Source organism: Conger conger, chromosome 1, assembly GCF_963514075.1.
Source record: "Conger conger chromosome 1, fConCon1.1, whole genome shotgun sequence".
Taxonomy (NCBI): Eukaryota; Metazoa; Chordata; class Actinopteri; order Anguilliformes; family Congridae; genus Conger; species Conger conger.
In genome coordinates, this window is record NC_083760.1 from 72,867,313 (window position 1) to 72,893,957 (window position 26,645).

Consider the following 26,645-nt stretch of genomic DNA (forward strand, 5'->3'; position numbering starts at 1 on the left):
ATGTACATTACAGCCTGACATAGGTCAAAACAAAGACCTCCTTTGTTTCCAATTGTGCACTTACTGTTACTCTTCTGATATCCAGATATGATGGCACACCCTTTCTGATAAATGCATTCTGTAAATACATATCAATATTTTTATGTTTATGTTTTTGTAGGTTTAAAATGTGTAAATAGAAAAAACAGATGTGACTGTTGGTTTAGAGGATCTTTCATTTATGGGGATAATTGATGTCTGGTGATTTTCATGTTTGGTGCACGCCCATGATTTGCGCTGGAAAACTAAATTTTCATACACTTTACTGCCAATTGTTTGTAGGATAGTAGCCATATAACTACAGTTCAAAACGAAACCTACAGCACAGGAGGATTAAATAGATGTGTTATGGTGTCCATGCAGCACAGGCAAGCACAAATTTTGAAACTTTTAGTTATTACCACAGAATCAACTATTGAATAGTTAGGCAAGTAAATGTCAGGTCTAGTCTAAACCTGGTGATGTCTTGCATATATGGAGAACTGTAGGCAATATCTTAAGTAACTGGCAATTGTCCAGATCAAGTCTGACCTATATCGCCTATCAGTCCTAGGGTTAAAACATGTGATGTTCACAATGTGTTTTATGCTGTCCTATACTTGTGCATCACCGTAGAAACACTCCCTCTCCAAAATGTGTATGGGACCCGACTTGTCACTGATGTTCTGGTGACAATCAGTATGTGTGCTGCATGTGAAGTCTCTTGACATTTTTCCATTTGTCTTCAGCGCTGCACTCTTCTTATCACACTCTGAAACATGTACATGATGGCACACACTGTCTGAGTTTATGATCTATGCTCTTAATTTGTCTGGTGCATCAGTTTTCTTGAAGGGACTTGGTTAATAGCAGTCTTACAGTTGGTGTGGATGCATGTTTATGATCTGTAAATCAAACTGCCATGTTGTTTCTGTGTTTTGTCTTTGAGTCACCAACTAAATTTCCAGGATATCAATCTAAAATGCTGTTGTATGGTATTACATTAATCCCGGTATGGTATTTATCAATTAATCTCAGTGGAGCTGTATGACTTGTTTTTATTTTTGTGGAAAGTATGCTGCTTTAGTGTTTCCCTGTACTGGTTGTAATGAAATTATGAATAACAATTACAGGTGCAAAGTAAACAAAGCAATAATCAACAATATGTTCTCTGCTCTGCACTGCCCAACCATTGTGAAAGCACATTGTGAAATCTTTGCCCCAGCCCAGAGTCGGTGCTCTCTGTTTAAAAGCTGAATTGGCTGATAACTAGTCCTGTCATCAGAAGAAGAGCCCACCAGGACTGCGACAGCAGCTGTCAGATATAAAAAGCCACAGACATTATTTAAATATGACTGAAAATTCAACATGTTATCATTGTACTGTGCTGTAGAAAGTGTAGGTGTTTGTATGTACAAGTATAAATATGTGGAAACAATAACTAAAAGACAAAACAAAACCACCTTAATGACCAGATACTATAATATGTTGTATTAATTATGTGTTTTTTGTAAATCAAATAATACAAAAAAATAAAAAAAATAAAAAATAAAAAAACATGAATAAATACATCAATAATAACTACTTCTAGATATGGAGAATATTTTACTGTAACACAATGAAGGTGATGTGTTGAGATTTTCCTTTTTTTATTTTGTTAATCATGCAGAAATCTGCACTCATGACTTGTGAAATTAACTTTTCCAGTACTATGATGGAGTTAAACATGCAATGCAGTAAATAAAGATATAAAAACTAATCTGTATTCATGTTTTTTTCTCATTCAAGGCTACATTACATTGCATTATTGGCATTTGGCAGACACTCTTATCCAGAGCGACGTACAACAAAGTGCATACCCATAACCAGGGATAAGTGCGCTGAAAGACCCTCGAGGGAAGTACAATTTCAATTGCTACCCGTACAACAAAGATAAGATTTTTTTTTTTTTTTAAACAACTACCAAATACTGCTTACCTAGCCAACTAAAAATACACAACGTAAATCACAAAGACAACAATTAAGGTTCACAGGGAGGTTGGGAGGGATGGGGAGAGGTGCTGCTTCAAGAGGTGCGTCTTCAGTTGGCGCTTGAAGGTGGGGAGAGATTCTACAGTTCCGACCTCAACGGGGAGTTCGTTCCCCGTTGACTACTTTGGCATTTTACATTACACATGATATTAAGTTAATTTTCATTATAAACACAAGGAAATTAACATCATATCGTGTGTAATTTAACATGTCTTACCAAATGCCATGCTACTGTACACGGACCACGATAAGAACAGGTCTTAAACACAGGCACATTAGATTATTAGATCTGCTCTAAGATGAGCAGACAACTGATAGCAATTAGCGACTAGAGCTATATACCATGCATTCGGACATCTATTTCGTATCGGGATTCCCTTTTCGTTACATGGTAAAAATAAACATTTCAATAGAAATGTAGGCTATATAAAACTTGTTACAAAACTACAACTTCCGCTTCACAGCAAGGAAGGTTGTGCGCATGCGACTATGGAGACGGCAACTCCTCCTATTTCTAGGTCAGTAGCTACGTTACTTGAATAAGGTGGGTTGTCTGATATATTTTCAATTCCTCGGTTTGTGTCTAACTTGGAAGTTATCTAGCTACCGCCACACGCTTTCGCCCCATCGTTATACTGGTAATATCAATGTTTGTTTTTTGGATTTTCTATTTTCAGCTTTGTTTCCTTTCACTATGTTGGTATAGATAGCATTTGGAACTACAGAAGCTAGCTCAATGGCTTGCTAACTAGCTAACTTGCAAAACATTCATTGCTAGTAAGCAAATGTTAACGTTGCTGAATGACGAAAGCCAAAGCCAAGATAACGACGTTGACGAATCCTACGTTTGGATTGTTTCTAGCTGATGTTACAAACTGTCATAACCTAGCTGTCATGTAGCTAGCTAGCTAGCTAGCTAACTGGCTTTGTACATGAACACTAGCTAGCTAGCTAGATAATATGTTACAGTAGTTAGCTAGTTTGCTTGCAGGCTGGCGTAAGTGAACGTAGACCTAACCTTGTCTATGGACCTAACCCAGAAAGGTAATTAACGTTAAATAGTTAGATAAGTGGGGTTTAGATGCTTAGACTGTTATATATTTTAGCTATATGTTGCATTTGTCGTGGCTGTTGAAAGAAAATCCCTGAGAAAGACATTTGACAGAAGCCTGTGTTTTTTGTGGCACGTACTGTAGCTACTACTATCGAGTTTTCATGATGAACAGATTGATTCATTATGCATTTATCTTCTATATTGATGTTAGAAACATAATTCGCTAGAATTATTCAAGCTCAAATATTGTTTTCCAGGCAGTACTTGCGGGCGACCGCCCACTGTTCTGATGCTGCCCACTGCCCTCCGCTGTGGTCGACCTGTTGCCAACACCCTTGCCTTCTCCCGCCAGACCACCAGATTTAGGCCTCAGATGGACCCCAGTCGGCCCGTGGAGAGTGGTATAAGGGCCAAACTGACCCAGGCTCTGGAACCAGACCACCTCGAGGTGATGAACGAGAGCCACATGCACGCCGTGCCACCGGGCTCTGAGTCTCACTTCCGGGTGCTGGTGGTGAGCCAGCGTTTTGAAGGGTTGTCCCTGCTGCAGCGCCACCGTCTAGTCAACGAAGCCCTGCGTGAGGAGCTCAGCACGCTAGTCCATGCCCTCGCCATCCAGGCAAAGACGCCCCAGCAGTGGGACAGCAACCCCAGTTTAGCCAAGAGCCCGCCCTGTATGGGGGGCTCCAAGCATGACAACACCGTGGCCAACAAGCTCAAGGCAGGCCGGGAATGAACCAAGAATTCTTCTGATGATATTTTCAGAGCAGGTAGCAGAAGTTTGAGTTTTTGGGGAACCTTTAAACATATTGAAACCGTGGTCTGGTCCATTATATTGTAACAAAGCAATCTTTGTGACCAAATGTTTTCAGCCTTTAATGTCATAAACCGGACCTTTATTTGATCACAAATAAAAGAAGCCAAACCTCTCATTGCCACCTGATTGAAGCATTAAGCTATTTCACCCCCGAGCAGAAGCTGAGACTAATGTACTTTGAATGTCTATAGAACCGTTCTGAAGAGAAGAATAGTTGCAGGATTATTGCTTACACCACTGATGCAACATAAAGATTGGCTCTGTGAAACTTCAATAAATTATGGAGATATTTAATATTACATTTCTGTGTGTTTATTCCACATGTATCCAAATGACTGGATGGATGCCAGATATCTCTACGGTAGGGATAAGAAAAATGGGGTTGTGTGTTGTGTTTATTGAGCCCTTACAGCACTGACCTATACAGTGCTCATTGTGTGGAGAAAATAAAAGTTTATTTATGTTGTCACTTTAGAGCTAAATTACATACCGCAGATATAATTCATTTTCAGGTTGTATGATTCATGTACCTCTTTGGCATTTAATAAACTTAATAGACAATGCCATTTTAAGTTTCTTTTATTATTTCACATGCATATTCATAGGATTCTTATGGTTCATATTTCCCATTTTCCATGTAAACAGAAATCATACCAAGATCACGTTTTATTAGATATGTTGGTAGTATAGTCTCTCCTGGTGCATAAATAGGTTCAGAACCAAATGTCCACAGCTAATGAAGCTTATATGTATACTGACTAAAAATATCTGCTAGCTATGAGAGCAAAACCATACAGGTGATGGTTGTAATGAAATGGTTTACATAAAAAGGCATCATGTAAGTAACTGCTGTAACAACTGAAATCAAACGTGTGTTGGAAGGGTCAAATCTCAGCGAAAATCGTCAGGTCTGTCCACATGGGGGCAGTACATGTCAGTATATTTTGTACAGCGAACACAAAGATGAGCATTGAAAGTAAACTGGGAAACATGATTTAATCAATAACTTTCATCGCCTCAGTACTTTCTATGTATGACACATATACACATTGTATTCCTTCCTTAAGGTGTTGTGATGTAAATTGTATACATATTTTTCTTTCATTTTAAATGAAACATCATAGTAGTTTGCCCTGCGATAGACTGGCGACCTGTCCAGGGTATATTCCTGCCTTTCGCCCAATGTATGCTGGGATAGGCTCCAGTCCCCCTGCGACCCTGATCAGGATAAGCGGGTTCAGATAATGGATGGATGGATGGATGGATCATAGTAGTTACATCAGCAATACTTTTATTATGACGTGAGATACGTGTATTCTTAAAGACTGTTTGCTGGATGTAAAACAGCATGTAAAGTTATTTGTTCAAACCTACTGCATGCATATTCTTTTGCAGTAATTACTATCCCCAAGGATTTACAGTTGATCTCTGGTAATGAAAACGGGAAATGTATTGTGGTTCATGGTAATACCTAAAATAAAAAGAGCAAGAAGATCAACTTCTCAATTAAAGCAGTTAGCAGTTCACTCAAAAATAGATTACAGTTCTAATGGGTCTGGCACAAAGAAATATCAGATTTGCTGTTAGAATGTATAAATGCCATGGAAAAATTTTCAAATGTGATTCTTAGGCCATACATAGGTATTTGTGCTTTAGTTAGATAAGGTGCCTTGCTCATGCTGTTTTTTTGCTTGTTATTGGAAGTGTGGTTTGTTGACACTGTCTCAGACTTTGAGATTGAGTTAACGGTTGTGCAACAAAGCAGGGCTGTCCTCATACGTGCTACCCCAACTACTACGGCAAGAAGAAGAACAACAACAAAAAACAGCGCAAACTAATTATGTATAAATTGAACATCTCAATATTTTCAACAAGGAAAAGTAACTTCAACCGTTAGAGTAAGTTTGCAGTACAGCTATTTGGTGACGGATGTGGCTTGTCAGCTGGCTTTAGTGGAGAAGGCACAGCTGGTGTCACTCGTTCCGGTAGGACAACAGTGTGACGACCATTTTATGGCCCTGTCAGAGCTGTAAGCAGTTTAATGCTGCCTAAATACTGGACTGAAATTTGTCTTTATTTAAATGGACACAGGGTATAAGAGAGGAATGGCTCATAGGCTGGGAATAGGGGGCAGTGGCTGCCTGGAACATGTGACCGAGTGACCCATATGTAACATAGCAGGTGAAGTGAGCTTGAGAAAGGTACTGTACCCAGATGCATTGAATGAGTTCACAAATAATTTATCCAAGCACATGACCCTGGACCGTTGTGACGTCTGGCTGTACCAGTGATTTTCCTGAGGGTCACCGGGGCGCCCCCTTGTCCTAGCCTGTGGGTAGAGTCAGTGGGAACCGCTGTAGCGGTGCGTCAGAGGAGCAGGAATAACCAAGCAGGCAGGGCTGGGACCCTGGGCTCAGGGCTGTTCCCGTGAGGCAGGCACCCCGAATGATTTACGTCTCGGTGCTGGACAGGCACTCCCCTGGTCAGCTGGCCTTGCTCCAGGCTGGGGGCACCAAATGGACGTCTGAGCAAGGCCCCCACTGGGCCTCCTATCTGGACCTGCTGCTCCTGGTCCTGTCCCATAGGCCTAGCGGCTTGGTCAGCTGTGATAGTCATGCACTGATTTAACTGTAAGACCGTTGTTTTGAGTAGGCTGCTTTTCGCTCAGTGTCTGCTAGGGTGTGTATGTCCTGCATATGAAGATAAATGTACCCTCTATTAGTACTATTCTACTGTGAACAACACATATTGCAGATGTTAAGCTGGTACCATTCAAGTCAGGCTACCCCCCCCCCCCCCCCCCTCCTTCTTTTGCTACACTACTCAAAATGACAAAATGAAATCAACTGACCGGAAGCCAGTAACAGGAAAAGAAAGCACTGATGGGGAAGACAATATCCTTGTGTTGGAGAATTAGTCACACTTAGTAGACCTAATGTTCAAAGCAGAAAAGGATCAATGGGGATTAAGAGGGAAGTCCACACAGGTGGGTGATGGGAAGGTCACATGACAGGACGTTACTTAGTTCGGGTAAACCAGCGTGCAGAAAGCAAAAGCCATTTTTGTTATTTTTATTTACTTCTTAATTGATCATTGTGCTGACATGTAGTTTTAATTTGCTAGATCTATTGTAGGCTGAATATTGACTGTTGCATGTCAGTATATAAACCTGTGGTATTTTGGAAAATGTACCTGGTTAAATTATTTAATGGTCTGTGATCAATCTGCAATTACTGACTTGAATGGGCGATGCACCATTGAATGATGGTTCAAAGCTGAATGCATTTAAGTCAGTATAGGACAACATTTCTAGCAATATTGGAATCGTTCCCATTAGGGCTTGCACACGACCTTTCTGCCAAACTGATGAGCCCTCTAAATGTATCATTTTTAAATGCAATTCCACAAAGCTATGCTTTAGCTTTTAATTTGATGCTTAATATGTGGTTTCCTAATTACTATATGTTTGAACTGATACTTGCTTAAAAAACTAGGTTCTCACAAGGGGTGTGCTGTAGAGAGACTTGTATCATGCTGCATGTGTGAACTACAAGTATTACTTTACTTACTTTATTGTTCTGTTCCTGAAGAGAAACAGTCTGGGCTAGACTGGAGTCAATCCTTTGCATGATGTTCACACAGTATAATACCTTACAACAATACGGGAGTTTGTCCCTTCTGATTCACAGTGTCTCTGTATTGGACAATGTGCTGACCAGTTATCTGGGTTTATGACAACAGTGTTCAAATTTTTAATAGCTGGTAGTCAGGACTTGTTAAATGACATTTTGAAAATGGAGGGAGGGAAGAGACAGGGAGGTGCAGCCTGTGCATTCCTGTTTTGGGACCAACATGTGTGGGCAGGCTGGGTCCTCTCCACTGGTCAAAAGGCTCATGTGTCTGTCATCTTTGATGGACACTTTGATGGACACGCTTAATACATTTTTGCGCTTGTTACACAGTTACAACAGTCTGCCTGATTTACCTCAAAAAGCCTGCGCTGTGGACCTTCAACCATGTTCCAAATCTCCCTGCCAAACATAAGAGGCAAACCACAATGTATGAAACTGCACTTTTCCAAATTACTGATTGCATTATCGATATGTGCTATGAATAAGGCAGGAAATTACATTGTGCTTTTTTTACATTCATCTTAGTCATATATGATGGCTGAGGCTCTCATGCTTTTGTACAGTTTATACTTAATCCATATGATTTTAAATCTTAACATGCCTAACAAAGCTCTGTGTTAATTCATTTACATTTACATTTTAGTTCTTTGGCAGACGCTTTTAATCCAAAGCAATTTAGAAGTGCATAGGTTCTTCCACAAGTTAAAGCAACACATCCATAAGTAGTAAAATACACATGAAGTGCTGTTCTAAACATACAGTCATCATAAGTGCAATTTTTATTTATTATAATTTTTTTTTTGGGTTAGACAAGAGGGATAGGGATATCGGAAAGGGGGGAGGGAAATCAGGAGGTAGGGCTAAGGTACAGTTAGTCTGCGTCGAAATAGGGGGAGGGATTCTGCTGTCCTGACAGTGCAAGTCATTCCACTACTGATGAACCAGAATGGAAAACAGGCGTGAACGTGCAGCTCGACCGCCAGGTGCTCTTAGTGAGGGAACCATAAGGCAACCAGAGCTGGCAGACCGGAGTGGTCTAGCTGGGGAGTAGGGAGTGATTACGGATTGTATGTGTGGTGGGGCAGTCCCCTTAGCAGCCTGAAATGCCAACAAGAGGGCCTTGAATCGGATTCATCCCTGTTTTACATGCAGAGGAAGGTTGTCTTATGCGTCACAAAGCTGCAGACATTCTGGTCTCAAATTGGGAATAACTGCACATGGGTAGCATGGTGAGCTGCCTTCATGGTCCCAAATAATCAAATAATTGAATGAAGAGTTTCAGGAAGGGTTTAGAAACCAGTTTTCCTGTTCTACCCCAATACAATACCTATTAGATTATAACCCACACACAGTGTTCTCCAATGCTATGATGAAGAAGTCATGTAGAAGTGACCACAACATAAAACAATCTTTTTTTGTCATAGTTATGCAATTGCATGATATTATTTTATGATATTGATAGTCTTTTCACTTACTGTATCTGACCCTTTCCAGTGATTGTCTTTAAGGTTAGAATTTATGTTTAATACATTGTAATTTCCATGATGACTGTTCAGTTTCCTGCTGGCTGTTCAAAAAAAACATTTGATTCAGATACATTTTGAGGAATAAAAGAACCTTTGACATAAAGGCAAAAATAAAAAACACTTGACTCAGACCATTTATGAGGAACATACTTTTCTATGCCTGTGAAAACATGGCCCAATTGCGATTGCCCAATAATATCAGCTTCTGTAATTGTAATGTTTTCCCTACTCTACTTTCTGTTGCTATGTTGTTATTGCTATAGCTCTGAAAATTGAACTACTTCACTTTTTTCAGTTGTAATCGTATATATTTTAGCAGCAGTTTTGCTAAAGTTTATAATGTGAACATACAGTAACTGAATGTCTGCGCACCTTCATGCTTCTATCTTTTCTGATGCAAGCATGAGAACATGAAGGCTGTTCTTAAAGAGGACTTCAGAAATAAGTGTCAAGAGCTCTTTTTAACCATTGCACTACACCTAAGATTGTGCAGCTCTCCAGAGGCTGGGTGGCATGGCCGTGGGGGTCCCTGGCCTGGGTAAACACGCGTTAGGCACATGCGTGGTGCGGGCTGTGTGTCTCACACTCACTCAGCGTATGTGTGGTGCGGGCTGTGTGTCTCACACTCAGTGTATGTGTGGTGCGGGCTGTGTGTCTCACACTCAGTGTATGTGTGGTGCGGGCTGTGTGTCTCACACTCAGTGTATGTGTGGTGCTGGCTGTGTGTCTCACACTCACTCAGCGTATGTGTGGTGCTGGCTGTGTGTCTCACGCTCACTCAGCGTATGTGTGGTGCAGTCTGTGTGTCTCACACTCAGTGTATGTGTGGTGCGGGCTGTGTGTCTCACACTCACTCAGCGTATGTGTGGTGCGGGCTGTGTGTCTCACACTCACTCAGTGTATGTGTGGTGCGGGCTGTGTGTCTCACACTCACTCAGCGTATGTGTGGTGCTGGCTGTGTGTCTCACACTCACTCAGCGTATGTGTGGTGCAGTCTGTGTGTCTCATGCTGTGGGCCCTGTGGGGCTGTTGGCCCCGTGGAGTGGCGGGCCCCATGGACCTGTGGGCCCTGTGGAGCTGTGGGCCCCGTGGAGTGGCGGGCCCCATGGACCTGTGGGCCCCGTGGAGCTGCGGGCCCCGTGGAGCTGCGGGCCCCGTGGAGCCTGCACGAACCTTCCCGCTCCTGCACGGCCCGCTGGAATGCGGCGCATTCCCAGCCCCGCGGGACGCGCCCGGGGGAGCGTGCCTCCGACAGCTGCTACGCACACCGGCCTCCCCCCCCCGTACGAGCTGGGGTGCGGACGGGGACGGGGCCCATCCGTCAGCTGTGCCTCCCAGACGCAGAGCACACAAAACCGCCACAACGCCCCCGCATCCACCACCCCCCCAAAAATTGCAGCAATTGCCTGGTGAGGAGCGGGGAGGCCTGTGGTTACAGCGCTGATTTAAGAACGTCGGGTTCAGATGCGGGGCTGCCGTACCCTCGGGCAGGGTGCATCACCTGGATTTCTCCTGTAAGAGCTCACATGACTGATTGGGTGGAAGTCGCTTTGAACACAAAGGTCAGCCAAACGCAGGGCGCTGAATGGAGCCTTAATCTGGGACGGTCCAGATGTGGAGTGGACTGAAAGGAGTCGCCGCGCTCAAAGCTGAACGGGCCAAAATGTGATCTATTGTTCTGCTGTCAGGCAGTTTGATGTATTCAATCCCACACTCTGGAAACAAAACCCGTCCCTGATTATACAAGCCCCCCCCGGCCCCACCCCGCCCCCCCACTCGCTCTCCTGCGCAGTGCGGGCGAGGGCGCTCCGACACCAGGCCGTTTGACCTCGCAGTATTCTGCTCTTTGTTCCCGATGACCTCTGCTCCCTTACCCCTCTCCGAACTCAGATCTGCTCTCAGCGCATTGAGTAGGGGGGCCCTCAAGTTTATTTTATTAGTGTTTTTTAAAGAGGAGAAAAAAGCTGCAGAAAATCCTTCATTTGCTAACGCAGGGATGCACAGCATTTATTGTGGCGACCTTTTACATGTTGTTGTCCAGTTGTCACATCAAAGCCCTGCGGTACTGAATCCATTCTGAAGATATCATATTGCCTCATACCAAGCGACATAACGTCAGACGTATGTTTAAGAGTAAGGGAAAATGTTTATTTTTTTACCTCCCTTTAGTTCAATCCTTTGTGCCCCCCCACTGAAACACCACACCTCTGATGAAACTAGTTCTCGGTGAGTCATTTGACTGGGAGCTGTGTGCTCTGGTTTCAAGCCCCAGGCCTTGCATGCACAGATGGCCCCTAAAACTCCCTCGCTCCCTCTCTCCTGCGGTGTTTGTGCTGGAGCACCTCTGCGCCTGGAGTCCAGTTTCTGCGGCCCTCTCGCACTCTGCTTCTCAGCGGGCAGAGCCTTCCCTTTCCTGTTCTCACTTTACGGTAAATATGCAGCCGGCCCGCACGCTCTGCTGCTCCTCTACGGGACGATGTGTTTCCGCTCTCTCTGACGCCCGCGCTGAGATGGGCCGTGAGAGGCTTTGCCTTGTTTACAAAACAAATCTGCCCCTCAAAGCTTCTGCTGTGCCTGACACCCCGCCCCCATTTCACGCACACACACACACACACACACACAGACATACACACACACAGACATACACACACACGCACACACACACACACACACACGCACACACACGCACACACACGCACACACACGCACACGCACACACACACACGCACACACACACACACACACACACACGGCACACACACACTCTTGCGCACATACACTCACGCACACATACACTCATGTGCACATACACTTGTGCATGCACACACACACATACACTCACGCACACATACACTCATGCACATACACTCATGTGCATATACACTTGTGTGTGCACACACACACATACACTCACTTGCACGCACGCACACCACACCCGCATGCACACACACACACACACACACACACACCTCTTTGTTTGGAATCGTTTGACCAGAAAATGCTTCACAACTGCAGGCAGAGATATATTTCTCTTGACTGGCGGCAGCTCTTAAGTGCATGTGCTGCAGGGAGCATTCCAACAGACCTGCCTTCTCCCTCCGGTCAAAACAGAGCACTACAGAGCAGCCACAGACAAAGACCGTGACCCATTCATTATTTCATACCAGCCCAGGAGGGGAAAGTGCAGATGAATGGACTATAAATGTGACAGTACAGATGACCGTTTACTGTTTAGTGCCGATTCGCTTTGGCTGTACACTTTCTACACAGATATTACTTTTCTTAAGGTTGATAAATAACTTTTCTGTATTCATGCATTTTTATATTTCTACATTGATTTGTAGATCCTGTGGATCAAGTGTTCATGCCTGTATAACAAATTTAAATAACTGCCTATAGTCTTCAGTCCTAAAAACTGCAGGTGAAGCCATTTTACAAAAATATCATATTTGGTCAGATTTGGGGTGTCTCTGTTGATGGATATACTGACTGGGCTGAAACAAAGCAGGTTAGAGTACTACAGGCCAGCCTGGCTGGTGCAACCAGACAGTGGAAGCCTGCTACAGCTGTTTAAGTGTTAATTCTATTATATGTTTATATGTCAGCCCTGAGATGTGCTGGAGGATTGTCTCTCAAAGGAACAGCATGTGTCTGTGGCCTCTGCCAGGCGGGGGGCATGTGGCCCACTGCTGTGCACCCCTTCTTTTCCACTTCAGCAAACTGAGGAGCTAAAAAGCAGGTGTTTGAGCTAAAACAACAAACATGGCAAAATGTTGAGAGGGTACAACTGTGTAGTGATTGGTGGCATTGCATTCCCAGTCTCGGCAACAAAAGGTAAAATATGACTGCTGGATTTCATTTGCAAAAAAAAAGAAGAAAAAAAGGATCTAAAGATGTATTCTTTTTTTCGGAATTTGGCTCTATCTTTTCGTTATTTAAGAACATAACATCAGGGTATAGTAGTTTTAACATTTGTTTAACACTGAAATTGCCGTAGAGTAGTTCTATGAGAAAATAAAGGCAAGGTACTTTGTGCAATGAATGTAAAACTCCAGAAACCAGAATTCAATTTCACCTTTCAATAAAACATATATGTTAAATGACAATTGCAAGGCCAAGGTTCTCTACCAAGGTTTCTGGAGTTTTACATTCATTGCACAAAGTACCTTGCCTTTATTTTCTCATAGAACTACTCTATGACAATTCCGTTTTTTTTTTAAATTCTGAAATTGAGAGTGATGCTTGATTCAATTTCTGAATAAAAACCCCACAATATTTATGAAATGTATTTGATAAATAGCAGTCAGATATAAGTGGTTTGTAAAGCATTAGATCTTCACATTATAAGTGGCTTGCTCCTGGATGACTAACTAGGTGAAGAGAATCAACATGGGGTGAAGGGGCTCAAAAAAGCGTGAGGAGAAGGTCAACCGGAAAATCCCCCCTGCGGTAACCCCCCTCCCTGAGATAGGAGACACGGAGGCTGAAGAAGTGGGGCTCTAGCTCCAGTCCGCTAACCCCCCCCCCCCCCCACCTCAAAGCACTCATCGTTGCCATATGCAGTGTTCACACCCTCCCTTTGTTTCCTCCTGCTGTTGGGAATAGCCCTCACAACCAGGAAATATGTGTTTTTCTAACATACAGTAAGACAAAGAGCCGAACACGGCCGCATGAAATCCCTGTCTAATTGAGTTGTAGCTGTATGAAGTTTGGATAACCTACAGGACATGCAGCTAAATGTATTTGCCTTAACCTACTTTCTTTAAATCATTTGCTTTTGAGAATTATACCTAATTATCAGTGGTATAGTTCATACCACTATCCCACTGATTTCTGACATGTTATTATGCACTATGTAACATCGTACACATGGATGAAACATTCATACTCATTCCAGTTTCCAGCAACTGTATGAGCACCCCTGAAGATACAATTCCTGCATTAATGACAGAGTTCCCCCAGGGAGTGTGGGTACAGTATGTGAGGAAATGGACCACAGATTGCTCTTGCAATGTACCGAGGGACTGTACCAATGGCATACTCCAAGGGTACATTATTTTCATATGGTGAGATTTGTTTACCTGATTATTTTATTTTACTTGAACTCTCCTTTCCTTATTACTAAGGTATTGATAGTCCTCTAACTCATAAAAGTTACCATAATGTTACATTTGCATAGGGTACAGGTAGTAGTGTACATTATTTTTTACTGTGTCCCCTAAAATGGATGGAAGGCCAGCTATGACCCAAGAGAATGTTTCCCCCCCGAAAAGTTTCAAGGGAAAATGCCTCAGCGATGCTCAAAAGGCCTCTAGACACATTGTTAACAATGTCTAGCATAGCATGGCTGTGGAAAACCCCTGGAATTTACAGTAGTGGGCATAACTGTGTGTAGGAATCAGGAATGTGGGATTGGGAATAGCTTGGGGATGGGGTGAAAGGCTAGGGGGTGGGAAGGGGGAGTGGGAGAAGGGTGGTGGCTACTCCTCCTCAGGTCAGAGGAAAGAGGATGAAACCTGTCATTAGGAAGGTGAAATGAAGAGAGGGGTCCATGGGGGGGCCATTGTCCATGGGCAGTGAGGAGGACCAGGTCTTTAGTGCCTCAAATAACACGGCCTGGTGCTTTGTGCTGAGGTGAAAGGGACGGAGGGGGGCGGTCAGGAATAACGGTTGGAGGAGAAAGGCCTGGTGGGCAGGCCCTCAGTGGGGGGCAGGGACACTTTTGCTTTTCCCACTTGTTTCTCTTCCTTTTGGACCAGCTCATCCAGAACCCTTGACTTTTTTTCGGAACTTGATGGCTCTTCCTTAGGGAATTCTACATCCTCTCCTCAAAATGCTCATTGAGTGCAATTATCATACATCTATGCCTGTTCATCACCAACCAAAATGCTTTCAGTTTGTCATGCAACCTCTGTCTTGAGAATAGTGCTGTATACATCACAGAGCATCCTAAGCAAGAGTCTCTCATGACTGGAAAGCCTAAGATTAAACTGGATCTGGAATTCTAATAGCAATGTAAGAGCATGTGGCCAAAATGTACTCTTTAGTATCCTAAACCATCATCTCAGAAAGCTACATTACATCAGGACTTGACTTGAACTTCTCCCACTACTGTGAACTAATATTCACTTCTCATGAGTGGTTGCATTTAGGTCTAATTACTAATCAATTTAGCTATTAAGAGACTACTAAGGTGGTGAGATCCAAGCCCTCTCAAAGTTAAATGTGCTCACAAAACAAATACTTATTTGATTCAGAGATAAGAAAGCAGTTCATGTTTAAATGAATTCATGATTTTCTTCAGTGCATTGCTGGGTACCCAGGACCAAAAGTAGGGACCCTACACAGACACATTTTTTCTTCTACCTGAACACCTAATGGACTGATGTCACCCATTATTGACTCAATTAGGTCCTTTGAACTACATGACCAAATTACTGATGACTAAGGAAAGCCAATAAACCCTGCTGGGTTCCGTTACTGACGTTGACAAACCTGATTGTAAAGACGGGCACTTAAGACCTCATGTTCCAGGAGGGACCAAAGTCATTCAGGTTTACCTGCCAGACAGCAACTGGTGTTCCAGGTGTACGTCCGTGGCTGTCTGGGAGGTAGACTAACAGCATACAATTCAAAAAAGTAATAACTGCACTAAAACAATTAAGAGATGGCATCTGAGAATGCACTGCGAGATTACACATTTTCTGCCATAGGCACTCAACAGTCAAAATAGCTGATTCTTGCATTTCAATAGCTGAGCCATTATAAATGAATTACAAAACAACAATAAGTAAGCGCATTAACCCTAGCAACCCCCATTCCCAATATCCCTGTTAAACAGCTCCATTTTAGTTGGCTTAATCAATCCAATGACTTATGACTGTGACAATGGTAATGATTTTCATGTTAATCATAATAAACATCATTATTTTTGCAGTTAAGCCAATCCGTATGTAAAACAAATCTAGAAAAATAATTATTAACCCTGTCAGACCAAATTGTTTGATAGCATCTCTGTTCACTAGGTATGAATGTATCATTCTGGTAGTTTGCATATTTTTGGAAGCCTTATTTCACAGCGAAACATTAATAGCAATGTAGATTTGATCAAAGAGAGACACCATGTGACTGTATGTTGAAGAGTGGAGGGTATGTGTATTAAGGCAAGTAGATAAGAGGAATCTGCTTGTCCTGTCAACTAGAGAGGGAAGACAATAAGAGCAGTGACCTAAAAGGGAAACAGCCACTCCTTGTGCGGAAAAGGTAGAGAGGAGAGCTAATCACTTTCCCCGGTGATTTCTCAGGAGTTAGAGTGAAAGATCACAGCCTGCCCATCTCGCCCTGCTGCCCCTCCCACTCCCATTCAGCGCAGCCCAGGGTGGCTGGTTGTGGCCATTGGGCCTTTGAAGGCTAATAGATGGCTTTATAAAGCAGCTCTCCCGGGTGGGACACTAGTAAAGGAATGTGATCAGCTCTCCCTCGGGCAGTGGGACAGATGCGAGGGCTCTCTCTCTCGGTTTTCCCATGATTCCCATGGGAGAGTGTGACAGGCCTCAGCCGCAGTGAGAAGATCATGTATTAACAAACACATTTTGCATGTCTAATGTTTGTGGGGTTAATTACGAGTGTTTACCAGAAAACCTTACATGTGTTACTCTCAGTTATGTGCTCAGTGCGCAAAACAAAGGGCAACAACTTCTTAGCAGCTCTTTGGGAAACACTTTTTTCTTGTTCTGAGAGTACTACTTTGTCCAGTCTGGCGGCTATTAAGCTAGCTAATGTGTTTTTTTCCCTCAGGGTGTTTGTCTAAGTGACAACAGGCCGTGGTTAATGTTGAGGTCTATTCATGCCTTATAGCCACTAGCAAAGGTGAAGAAATTGGCAAAAATGTCATCAAACGTGATAAGGATTTTGAAAGGGAGAGAAATGATCAGGGTGGCTTTTTTTATTTTTCTAAAATATATGCCCACCTGGCTTTAATGTCTCTCAAACCATCCGATGGCACTTTACTTAGCTAAAGACCTTCATGTTACATTCTTCCTTCTTATGTTATTCTGTACAAAGATGCATACTAAAATATTGCTTTCAATAATTCTCCAAATAAATGTCAACTATAAGTGAGTATTTGATATTGGTCTCCAAGCATGCACCATACAGAAAAGTTGTTCCACATTATTACACCAAATATACTGCACAGACATAATAAACCATTTTATGTTTCAGAAGGGATCACTTTATTGTAGTTTATTGTAAGTATTTTAGGCTGGTATTAAAGTTTCAAACTCATAGCCATAACTAATCCATGAAATTCAAGAGCTACCAAAAGCTAATGCAAGAAAACTCGGCGCACTTAAATCCAGCAGTATATCAAATAGCTTGACATATGTACCACAGACAACTTGCTGTTTGTCATGGACATAAATGGAACCTGGAAAACACAGCACAAATAGATTGGTTGGATGGGAATTGCTTGGCTCTGCACAAGAAGCCTTTTCAGACAGGGCAACACTGATGACATTGTCAGACAGCAATCAAAGGAAAAAGGACCCAGTAGTCGCACAGAACACACACAATGCACAAACGCTAGTGGTCAGATGGTTAAAAAAAGAGGCACACGAGACTGGCAGTTATGCTGCTCAGAGGACAGTGGTGTGGGAAAGGGGCACACACTCTTTGGCCATTCCCTCTGCGTCACAGGTTATTACCCACATATCAAGAGTAATTATGCCCAGTGTCTCATGGGAACTGTTCAGAGGTATCCCAACTGGGAATTGGGTTGGGGTGGGTGAGTGTGTGTACGTGTGTGTGTGTGTGTGTGTGTGTGTGTGTGTGTGTGTGTGTGGGTGGGTGGGGGGGTGGTTTTGCAAGAACAGGAGATTTTTTGTGCAGGGAAAAGAGAGGCCCGGACACTTCATCTTCTCTTCTCTGGGCTGCCAAAAAGGTCAGGGGTCAAATGTCAGGGCGATTGAAGAATTCCGAGCTGCATGCCGACAGATCGGGTTACGGGGTGGGGGAGGGTCGTGACTGTGCCAGAGGGATAGGTGCTTGTGTGTGTGTTTGTCAGAGCGTTTCTTATTTAAGGCATCTCTTAAGAGCTTTAGGACTCCTGTGTTGGAAATACCCATCCGGTGATTTCACAAAGGATTAGAGTTTATTATATGGCAAAGCATCCTGCAATGGAAGCAGTAACTTTAACCTAATCATCACCTTAGGTAACTTACCAGTGGAAATGCTTTTTCATGTGTTCTTATCCTGCCAAAATGTATTCCATATGGCTTGAAGTCCACACCATTAAGGTCTCTGGCCGGAAAGTAAACACACACACACAGACACACACGAATGGGTTTTTAAAAAATATTTCCCCCTAAAACTATGAATCAGCTGTGTTAAAGATGTTCGCACAGAAAAAATGCAACCACATTTGAAGGCTGGAGTCACTTTGCTTGTTTTTCTCCTGAATTGTCTGTCTACCTTATTTACTGAATTATTGGTGCATGATCAATTCAAGAAGACTTCCACATTGTACATTTAGCAGAAGGTTGGTCTTTTCAATTACATGAGGCACAAACAAGCACCGACTTCAGTTACCAGATCTCCTTTGTGACTTTTGTAATTGATCATTAACTAACATGTGTTGCCAGTCTTTAAAACCCAGTGATTTAAGGTAACCTATAAAAGCTGCTAGGCTGGGCCTTTTCAGGGTCATGCAAAAGGAATGCAGCTGTGCTCCAATTATATCTGGTCACAATGGCTGCATTGTTTACTCAAAAAATAATATAATATTTGCATATATAATATTTTATCTTGTAGCCACCTTAAGTGTCATGTAAATGCCTGTGCACTTTGACAAAGCTGATGCCATCATGTGTGTGTGGGAAAAGTATAGAATAGTAGCAATATAGTGCTATGATGTTGTGAGGCAACACTATAGTTATGCTCAGCTTTAATTGCCCCTCATGTTATCCATATTGTCAGCCTACTCCGCAGTACACTGCAGCAGTCTTTCAGCAAGATAATGCTGATTGCAGCGTTGCATTGTGGAAGTTAATGAGAGAGTTTTTAACTGAAGACTCTGTAGCTACAAATGTTCCCTTCAGATCTTCACCAGAGCTGACATTGCGCAATGCTGGCAGAAAGAACAGGACCCTCACACAGAACAAAGGTCATGACCCCTAAAACCACCCCCACTCACCCCCACACACAATCACTTCTATGCTTTCCCCTTCCATACACGTTCTGAATAGAGCTCTTTGCTGAGGTCTTTACAGTATCAGATCCCATCTTCCCCCTTTCATTCGTGCTCAAGCGCTTAAATGGCTGGAGAGTATGAAAGAACCCAACAAGTCATTGATGGATCGGTCCAAGGTCCAAACTTTGAGAGCACGGCCTGCCGACCGGCCAAGGGTCTTTGAGTTATGTGCTACCGGGTCTGGCTCTGACTAATGTGGCAGCTTGTTGAGGAGAGAGCTTTGAAGCTAGCCTTCACAACATGCTCTTTCTGTGACTTGGGTGAGAACTGACCGGCGGAGTTCCAAAAGGAAAACGTAAGCCGCGGATTAGCCGGACTAATGGCCCCCTTGTCCGGCGTTGATGTTAATTAGCGTTAATTAAGGCCCACCTCAATGGATGGAGCACTGGGGATCGGGGGAGCCTACGCACATCATGGCTTTGAAAGCGCTGACACCCTACCCACCCCTGTTTAATGCCACAGCCGCAGTAGCACTTGTACGCTGACGGCGTCCCTCTGTTTGCTCTTCATTCGTTGTCAGAGCCGATTTGCTCTCGCCACAATGACTCCCATTCACTCCGCTTGATCTTCACAGCTATTCAAGGGTCGCCCTTTCTAGTGGGTGACGGCTCAGCTCCCCCGGTCTCCGATTGTACTCCTGTTGAGCCGGGATGTGACTCTGGGGTTTGGGTCTTTAGCGATACACAGCTGTGTCTCATAATCTGTCGCTCTGTTGGCTGTGTTGACCGCCCACCTTTGTTGCGAAACTGTAAGTTTGAACATTTCTGGTACAATTGTTTGAAAACAGAACGACAATCTTCAATCTCCTGACGATCATTAATTGCTGGAGATTGTTTTTGTTTTTTTTCCTGATTTGCGACTATAGCCTCCATCTGGTTTCCTCTCATATTTTATCCCCCTAACAGTCTCCTGTGGGGTGCAACAGGGGCCCAGTTGGTAAAGCTCTCCAGCCAACACCTGGTATCACTTTATTAACCCTCGTCCCCCTCGACCCCTGCAAGCCCAGGAACAGTGGGGCCATCGGGGGCAGCCCCCGGACACCACTGCTGCCTTTGAAGGGAGAAGTGACGCCCCAGATCGGAGCCTCAGCGATGACTTTACCAGTGCCACGACCCCTGTGACCCCCCCCCCCCCACCCCCACAGCTGCCGCTGCCTCCCATTGGACGGCAGTGGGCCGCAGTAGTTCAGGGATAAGAGTGGAGAATGGCTGGGGAACGGCGAAAGGTCAGCTGGTGGTCAGAGGTTTTTATTGGGAGTGAGAGGGAGAAAGAAAGAGAGGGAGGGAGAACGCGTTAAGGACCACCGTCTGAGATTTTAACTGCAGAGAATTTGCCCTTTTCCCCACCCTCCCTAAGTTAAGCTCAGGCAGGCTAAGTCCACGTATGTGAAATGGACACAGATGGAGGTGTTTCTCAGGAAGCTGCTGATCTTAAAAGTTTCAGAGACTCAGGCATATCCCATGTTCTGAAGCCCTGCATGGTGCAAGAATGAAATGTTACACAGAGCAGAGCCCCATATTAATTGGATGAAGGAGAAGTTTTCTGTGTTTTCTCAATTGAATGAGTCCATTGCAAAGTATTGATTTTAAGTGAAACATTACTGAGGTCATTAACAGTTTGAGCATTTCTCACCACCTTGTTTTCATTAAAGTTTTGCTCAAGTGTAACTGTACAGACCATTAGGTGTTTTCAGCGACAATTTCATTAAGTCTGAATAATGTGCTCATATGTGGGCTTGTTTTTGCCTTATATTCCAGTAAGACAAAAACCCACCATTGAAGTTACTCCTCTCTGAGGGTGAACTGAGGTTTTGCTCCAACCAGCGGAAGCTGGGGTAACGCATTTACGGGTGGCAATCTGCACTCCGCAGCGAACCCGCTTCTCAAAGAACACTCCTGGGGAGATGCGTAGAAACTGAAGGTTATCTACAAACGTGACGCGTGATGTCGGCCCTATTCCCGCGCCGTGGCGGGGAGTCACGCGGGGATGGCTCTCGAGCGGAGGATAATTCATTGCCAGATCGCATGACCCTCGTTCAGGGTATGAAGGCCTGTAAACAGTGCATTACGGGAGTGGGGCCGGGGGACTGGGGGGCACGGCGACTCTGCTGCAGCCTGGTGTTCTGCCTTGTTAAACTCATTGGTCACAGTCTCTAGGCCTGATAATTTATAATCTTGTATATTCTCTCTTCAAACTGTGCCCCCACCCCACTGCCTCCTCCATCTTCAGGGAGCACTGCGGAACGTTCCGGGGGTGGTGCCGCAGGCGGGGAATTCTTCATCCCTGTAAAATCATTGTTACATAAGGAGGACATGGCGATCCCCAATCATCCAAACAGAAATGACGTGTGTAAACATTTTGCTGCCAGTGTCGCCTTACATTGAGCTGGTGGCAGTCTGCCAATGCAGAACTGTGACAGAGTAACTCTGTAAACTTATTATAAGACCATGATCAGTTCGCCTGCTTGAATTAATGCATTATATCCTTTAATCACAAATAGGATAGTTGGTTATTCTGCTTCTACAAGAGACCTAATACTTATTCTCATCCTCTCACATTCTCCTTCTCATTTCAATTAATATATAAGTTTACTTATTTCCAAGATATACACTGGCTTCAGAAAGTATTCAGACTTCACTTTTTGCACACTTTATTGTGTTTTAATTATAAATTGATAAATTTGCTATAAATCTACACTCAATAACCCATAATGACAAGTGATGTATTTGTACAGTCTGTATTTGGCTGCACTCATCTTTCCTTCAATTCTGTCTCCCGCCACTGAGAAGCACCCCCATAGCAAGATGCTGCCAGCACCAGCATCTTGAGAAAATCTTTTTCCTCATGATTGTGTTGGAGTGCTACTGAGATGGTCATCCTACTGGCAAATTCTTCCATCTCTGCAGTGGACATCTGAACCCTCTGGACCATGAACCATGGATAGCAGGGGAACTGACCTCACTTCTGTCCTAAAAGGGATAGCCATTACCCACTAAGACTGCTTCCTCCTGATCGCTCCATTTTGATTGACTGGGAAACTTTATTGACACCTGTCAAGGCACACTTCTGTTTACTATACATTAAGATTGGGGCTGTTTGTGTTTCTAGTAATGATTACAACTCAAGACAATTATTACTTAATCAGGGACACATCTAAGTTACATACCAAATAAAATGATGTGAAATATTTCTTTTATAATTATGGACAATAATATCGTATCAGTGTCTATCATGCTATTTCAGTCATTTTCATACTACTTCCCGTGATCACCTTCAGAACGATTTTCTGCATTATGGACAATACTATTTTGAGCAAGTTGCCATGGAAAGTATTTCCCTGTTCATTGCCAGATTAAAGTGCCAGATAAAATGAATTATTTATTTATCTTCCTATGACTTATTTTCTTACTCTCTTTTCCTCCCACCCTCTCTGTCTCTCTTATTTGGTGGGTTTTTGTGGAAATGACATTGTTGGAGCAGCTGAACAGAAGCCCTTGTTTAGGAGAAACCCTCATACCAAGCCCCTTTTTCTTCATCTTCCTAGTTTTGGAGCCTGGGTGCAAAGGTCAGGACCCCTCCAGCTTCAGAGACATGTCAGGTCATGCTAGCTGCATAGCATTCCCTGTATAGCCTCCTGAAAAAGGCCCACTGTCTTTCAGTTATGTCAAGCCTCTTAGTTGCACAAGAAGTGAGAGAGAGAAAAAGAGAGAGCAAGTGAGTGAGCGAGTAAGTGAGCAAACCAGCTAGAGAGAGAGAGAGAGAGAGAGAAAGAGAGAGCAAGTGAGTGAGCGAGTAAGTGAACGAACCAGCTAGAGAGAGAGAGAGAGAGAGAGAGAGAGAGAGAGAGAGAGAGAGAGAGAGCAAAGCAGAGCAGTTTTGGTCAAAATATTAGATTTTGATATTTTTCCAAGGGCTATTACCCTCACAGGGCAATCTTAAGAAGCATTTATTAAATCCATGAATAGATGAGCAAAAGGTTAGCTGATTAGTGATAAGACACACAATGGATCATTATTTCAAGTGCAGTCAAGTGGAACATTTTTTGAGGAGCTTAACCTGAATTTTGTTTAGGTCATCAATGTGTGTCACTGCGGTCTGAGCAATGGCTGATCCAGTGACAGGATACAGTAACATTCTCACAGAATAACGAGGCTTAAACGCACAAACAGGAAAAAATGAGGGGAGAGAACTGCCACTCGTTATAGAAAATAAACAAATAAAGAAATAAATCCGGAGGCCATCGGGGTAACGGATACACCCCCAGACAGGTCAGTGCAGGAACAGATAAATCTAAGTTAAAGACGCCATGCTTCGCACTGTTTAACCTCCTCATTAACCCCAATCGGGTGAAGGAAACAGCAAGCACAGAAGCTGTCAGATCTGACTGCTATATTAAGAACAGTGCCTACAATTTCTTAGGATAAATCATGACACACATACAAACATGAAGGATAATAGTCACAATTTGTACTCAACACGCTTCCCTCCTCACACCCACAAAAGGACAAAATGAAGGACAAAATGTGCAAATAGAACTTGTATGCAGATACAGTACAATACAAACACAGCCTTACATAAGCAGCACAGTATGTAGCACGGTGAGCCTCGGTCCTCTAGTCCAATTTTCATTTAACACACGCAGGGACAAGCACAAGCATGGCCATTCAATCTACTTTAAGTAAGCATTATATGTGAGGAGGATCAATTAAAGTATACTACATACCACTGTGGAAGATGTTTCTCTGTAAAGGAAGATAAAGTGGGCTGGATACAAAGATACTCCACTCAAGGTATGCAGAACTGTGGAGTTCTGCCTTTTAAGCACTAGAACATTGTTATATGTAATAGAGATTAATATTAGTTAGATTAGATTTCCTTGATATCTTGAATGTTGCTGTCTACACATTGGCCCATATGCAGATTCTTCAGAGCAATGGACATACTTTAGTTGCGGTGTTGCTTGTGTTACTGTGCATGACACAAGGGTGAGTCAAGAGAAACAATTAGCAAATTTGGGAGAGGAAAATGTTTAACAAATTAAAAATAGTGTACAAAATTTGCAAAATAAATATGACTGGCATGGATGATAACTACAGCTGTTTGCTGTCACCTAAGTACACGCATGCAAAACAACTTAATATTCCACTGTGTTTAAGACAAAACTCATATGAAGAATTTTTTCATCTGTGATCATTATTTTTCTGTGTACTCATTCTGTACTCATTGAAGTTACCTACAGCGTTGTTTATGAGTTCCTGTCTGAAGAGGGCTGTATTTAGTCTCAGGAGAAGGAGCGTGGCATCGTGGGCCTCACAGTGTCACAGCCTCCATAAATTATCCACCAAACCAGTGGGCCAGCATTTCTGGGCTGTACTAGGCAGCCACATTTACCCCCTGCCCCCTCCTTTTCCAGACCTTCCATGCCAGGTGCTGGGGTCATCTGTCAAAGACCATGTAGAGATGTCTGTCTCTACTGTCGTTTTCAGCATCAGCCCGCTTTCCATGGTTCAGGTAAGAGAGTCTGCACAGTGCCATTTCCTGTATTTCATTTTTTTTTTTTCATTCATTGTTTTTCTTGTTTGACATCTTCTGTGACCCCCTGGCAACCTAACTGTTTGTCTAAAAACCGGCTTTTCTTTTCCCCTGTGACTTTTCAACCTTGCCGTATCACACTTATGTCAATGCTGTACCACATGACCCATGGGGTGTTTAACCAGAGATCTACCTGTGTGGGACACGGCTGTTTCATCATTCCAACATGGCCACTGCACTCAGGGTCTCTGCCTCTGTGTGTCCCTTCATCCCGGTTCAACAACATTCCTGCCAAGCTTCCTACAGTGTGTGGCTGACCGCAGATTTCAGACTTGATCGAAAACTAAACTGCTTCCTCCATATATTTTACGCCTGTGGGGTTAAGCAAAAGCAAATATCATCTCTCTAGTTGTCTCCCTGAGTACTCTCCCAAAACTGTGGTGGTTTGAGAAACAAATTCAAACATTGGCAAGTACCACACTGGTGAAAAGAACCTTCATACATTGCATCTTTATACAGAGTATAGCCCACATTCTACTTATACATATATATGCTAATACTATTGTTGATGTGATGAGGATATCCATTAGCTCTCAATCAAAACCTAAATGAAGCAGAAGGAACCAGGGCAGATACACAAAAATAGAGCAACTTATAGTGTTTATTATAATATCTAATTCAGTTCAAAAAGCCAGCACACAAACCAAAAGATGCAGCAGAGCGTTCCTCAGGGGAGAGCTAGAATTAAAAACGGGGACATATTTAGCACATCAGCAATCAATAAGATAGAATACAGGTGCGGAAATGCATTAAATTGGTTTTGCAAAGGAAAAAGGTTTTGGTTTTGGTGGCAATGGGAGTTTAATTTATTCTTTATTCTTCTTATATCTGCCCAAATACCAGCCCAATCTTTGAGCCCGGATACTAATCAAAATCACTCTTCTAAATGCAATAACTCTCGTTCACGAAACTGACAATGACAGCAAGACACCCCAGTTAAGGAATACAAAATAAAGAGGATACGATAACCATTAGGAATGATTTCAAAATCGAGCTTCATTCTCAACCGAAGGTCCTTACGTCAGTCACATGCATACCTGAAACGATTTATCATACATTTTTAGGATGTTTTAAAACTGGGTATAGAAGTTTGCAATTTTTGGTATTCTTAAATATACCGGTTCTCTTCTGCCAGTAAAAACGGATTTGGCTAAATAATTGAGAATCTGGGGCTTGCTCTCATTTTTACTATACAGCTTTCTTCTTTTCTTCTTTTTTTACGATAACATATTATTTGAATTTCACATTGATATTTGCATAGGCCCATTTTGCCTACCTTTCCAAGCATGGCCATGTAAATCGCTGCTTAATTTTTTATGTATTCCTCTGTAGCTATTAATATTGGTGATGGCGATTTCCCCTGATTAATAATAGTTGTCTCTGTAATGGTAGGCGAGTAGTAGCCAATAAGTAGTCATATGCTTTTACTCGTTTTCATCTTTCATAAAAGTTTATATTTAGTATCGTGTTCACTAATAGAGCTATGCGAACCTTCCTTGGCATATTCATATATCCACCTAAAATGCTGTAGTTTTGTATTCACTGGTCCATAAGGTGTTCTAATAATGGGTCAATAGGGCTAATTGAAATTGGCTCTGAAAACAGGTAGGGTTACATATGACAACAATTACGTCCAGAAAAAGGCCATATTTAACCCTCCGGCACTTGAAGCTCTACATTGCGCCTGGGTAACAACCAAAGTGGGGTCCCTTCCTCTGTTTGTCAA

At 43.0% G+C, this 26,645-nt stretch overlaps 1 protein-coding gene across 4 annotated transcripts; it reads left to right on the forward strand.

Annotated features, from left to right (window-relative positions):
• Positions 1–2,532: 2,532 nt before the first annotated feature.
• bola1 (bolA family member 1) lies at positions 2,533–4,214 on the forward strand. 4 transcript variants are annotated; one of them, XM_061260648.1, is made up of 2 exons: positions 2,533–2,593; positions 3,361–4,214. In XM_061260648.1, exon 2 carries the CDS (start codon positions 3,393–3,395, stop codon positions 3,837–3,839), a length of 447 nt encoding a protein of 148 aa, XP_061116632.1. In that variant the 5' UTR covers positions 2,533–2,593; positions 3,361–3,392; the 3' UTR covers positions 3,840–4,214. The 4 variants fall into 4 exon arrangements, with proteins under 4 accessions (XP_061116632.1, XP_061116624.1, XP_061116650.1 ...); XM_061260640.1 differs by having other exon boundaries at positions 2,550–2,687; XM_061260666.1 differs by having other exon boundaries at positions 2,564–2,593; positions 3,456–4,214.
• The last annotated feature ends 22,431 nt before the right edge of the window (positions 4,215–26,645 follow it).

What these genes read in the sequence shown, in the direction of transcription:
- bola1 (XM_061260648.1), top strand. Translation starts at nt 3,393, where the DNA reads ATGCTGCCCACTGCCCTCCGCTGTGGTCGACCTGTTGCCAACACCCTT.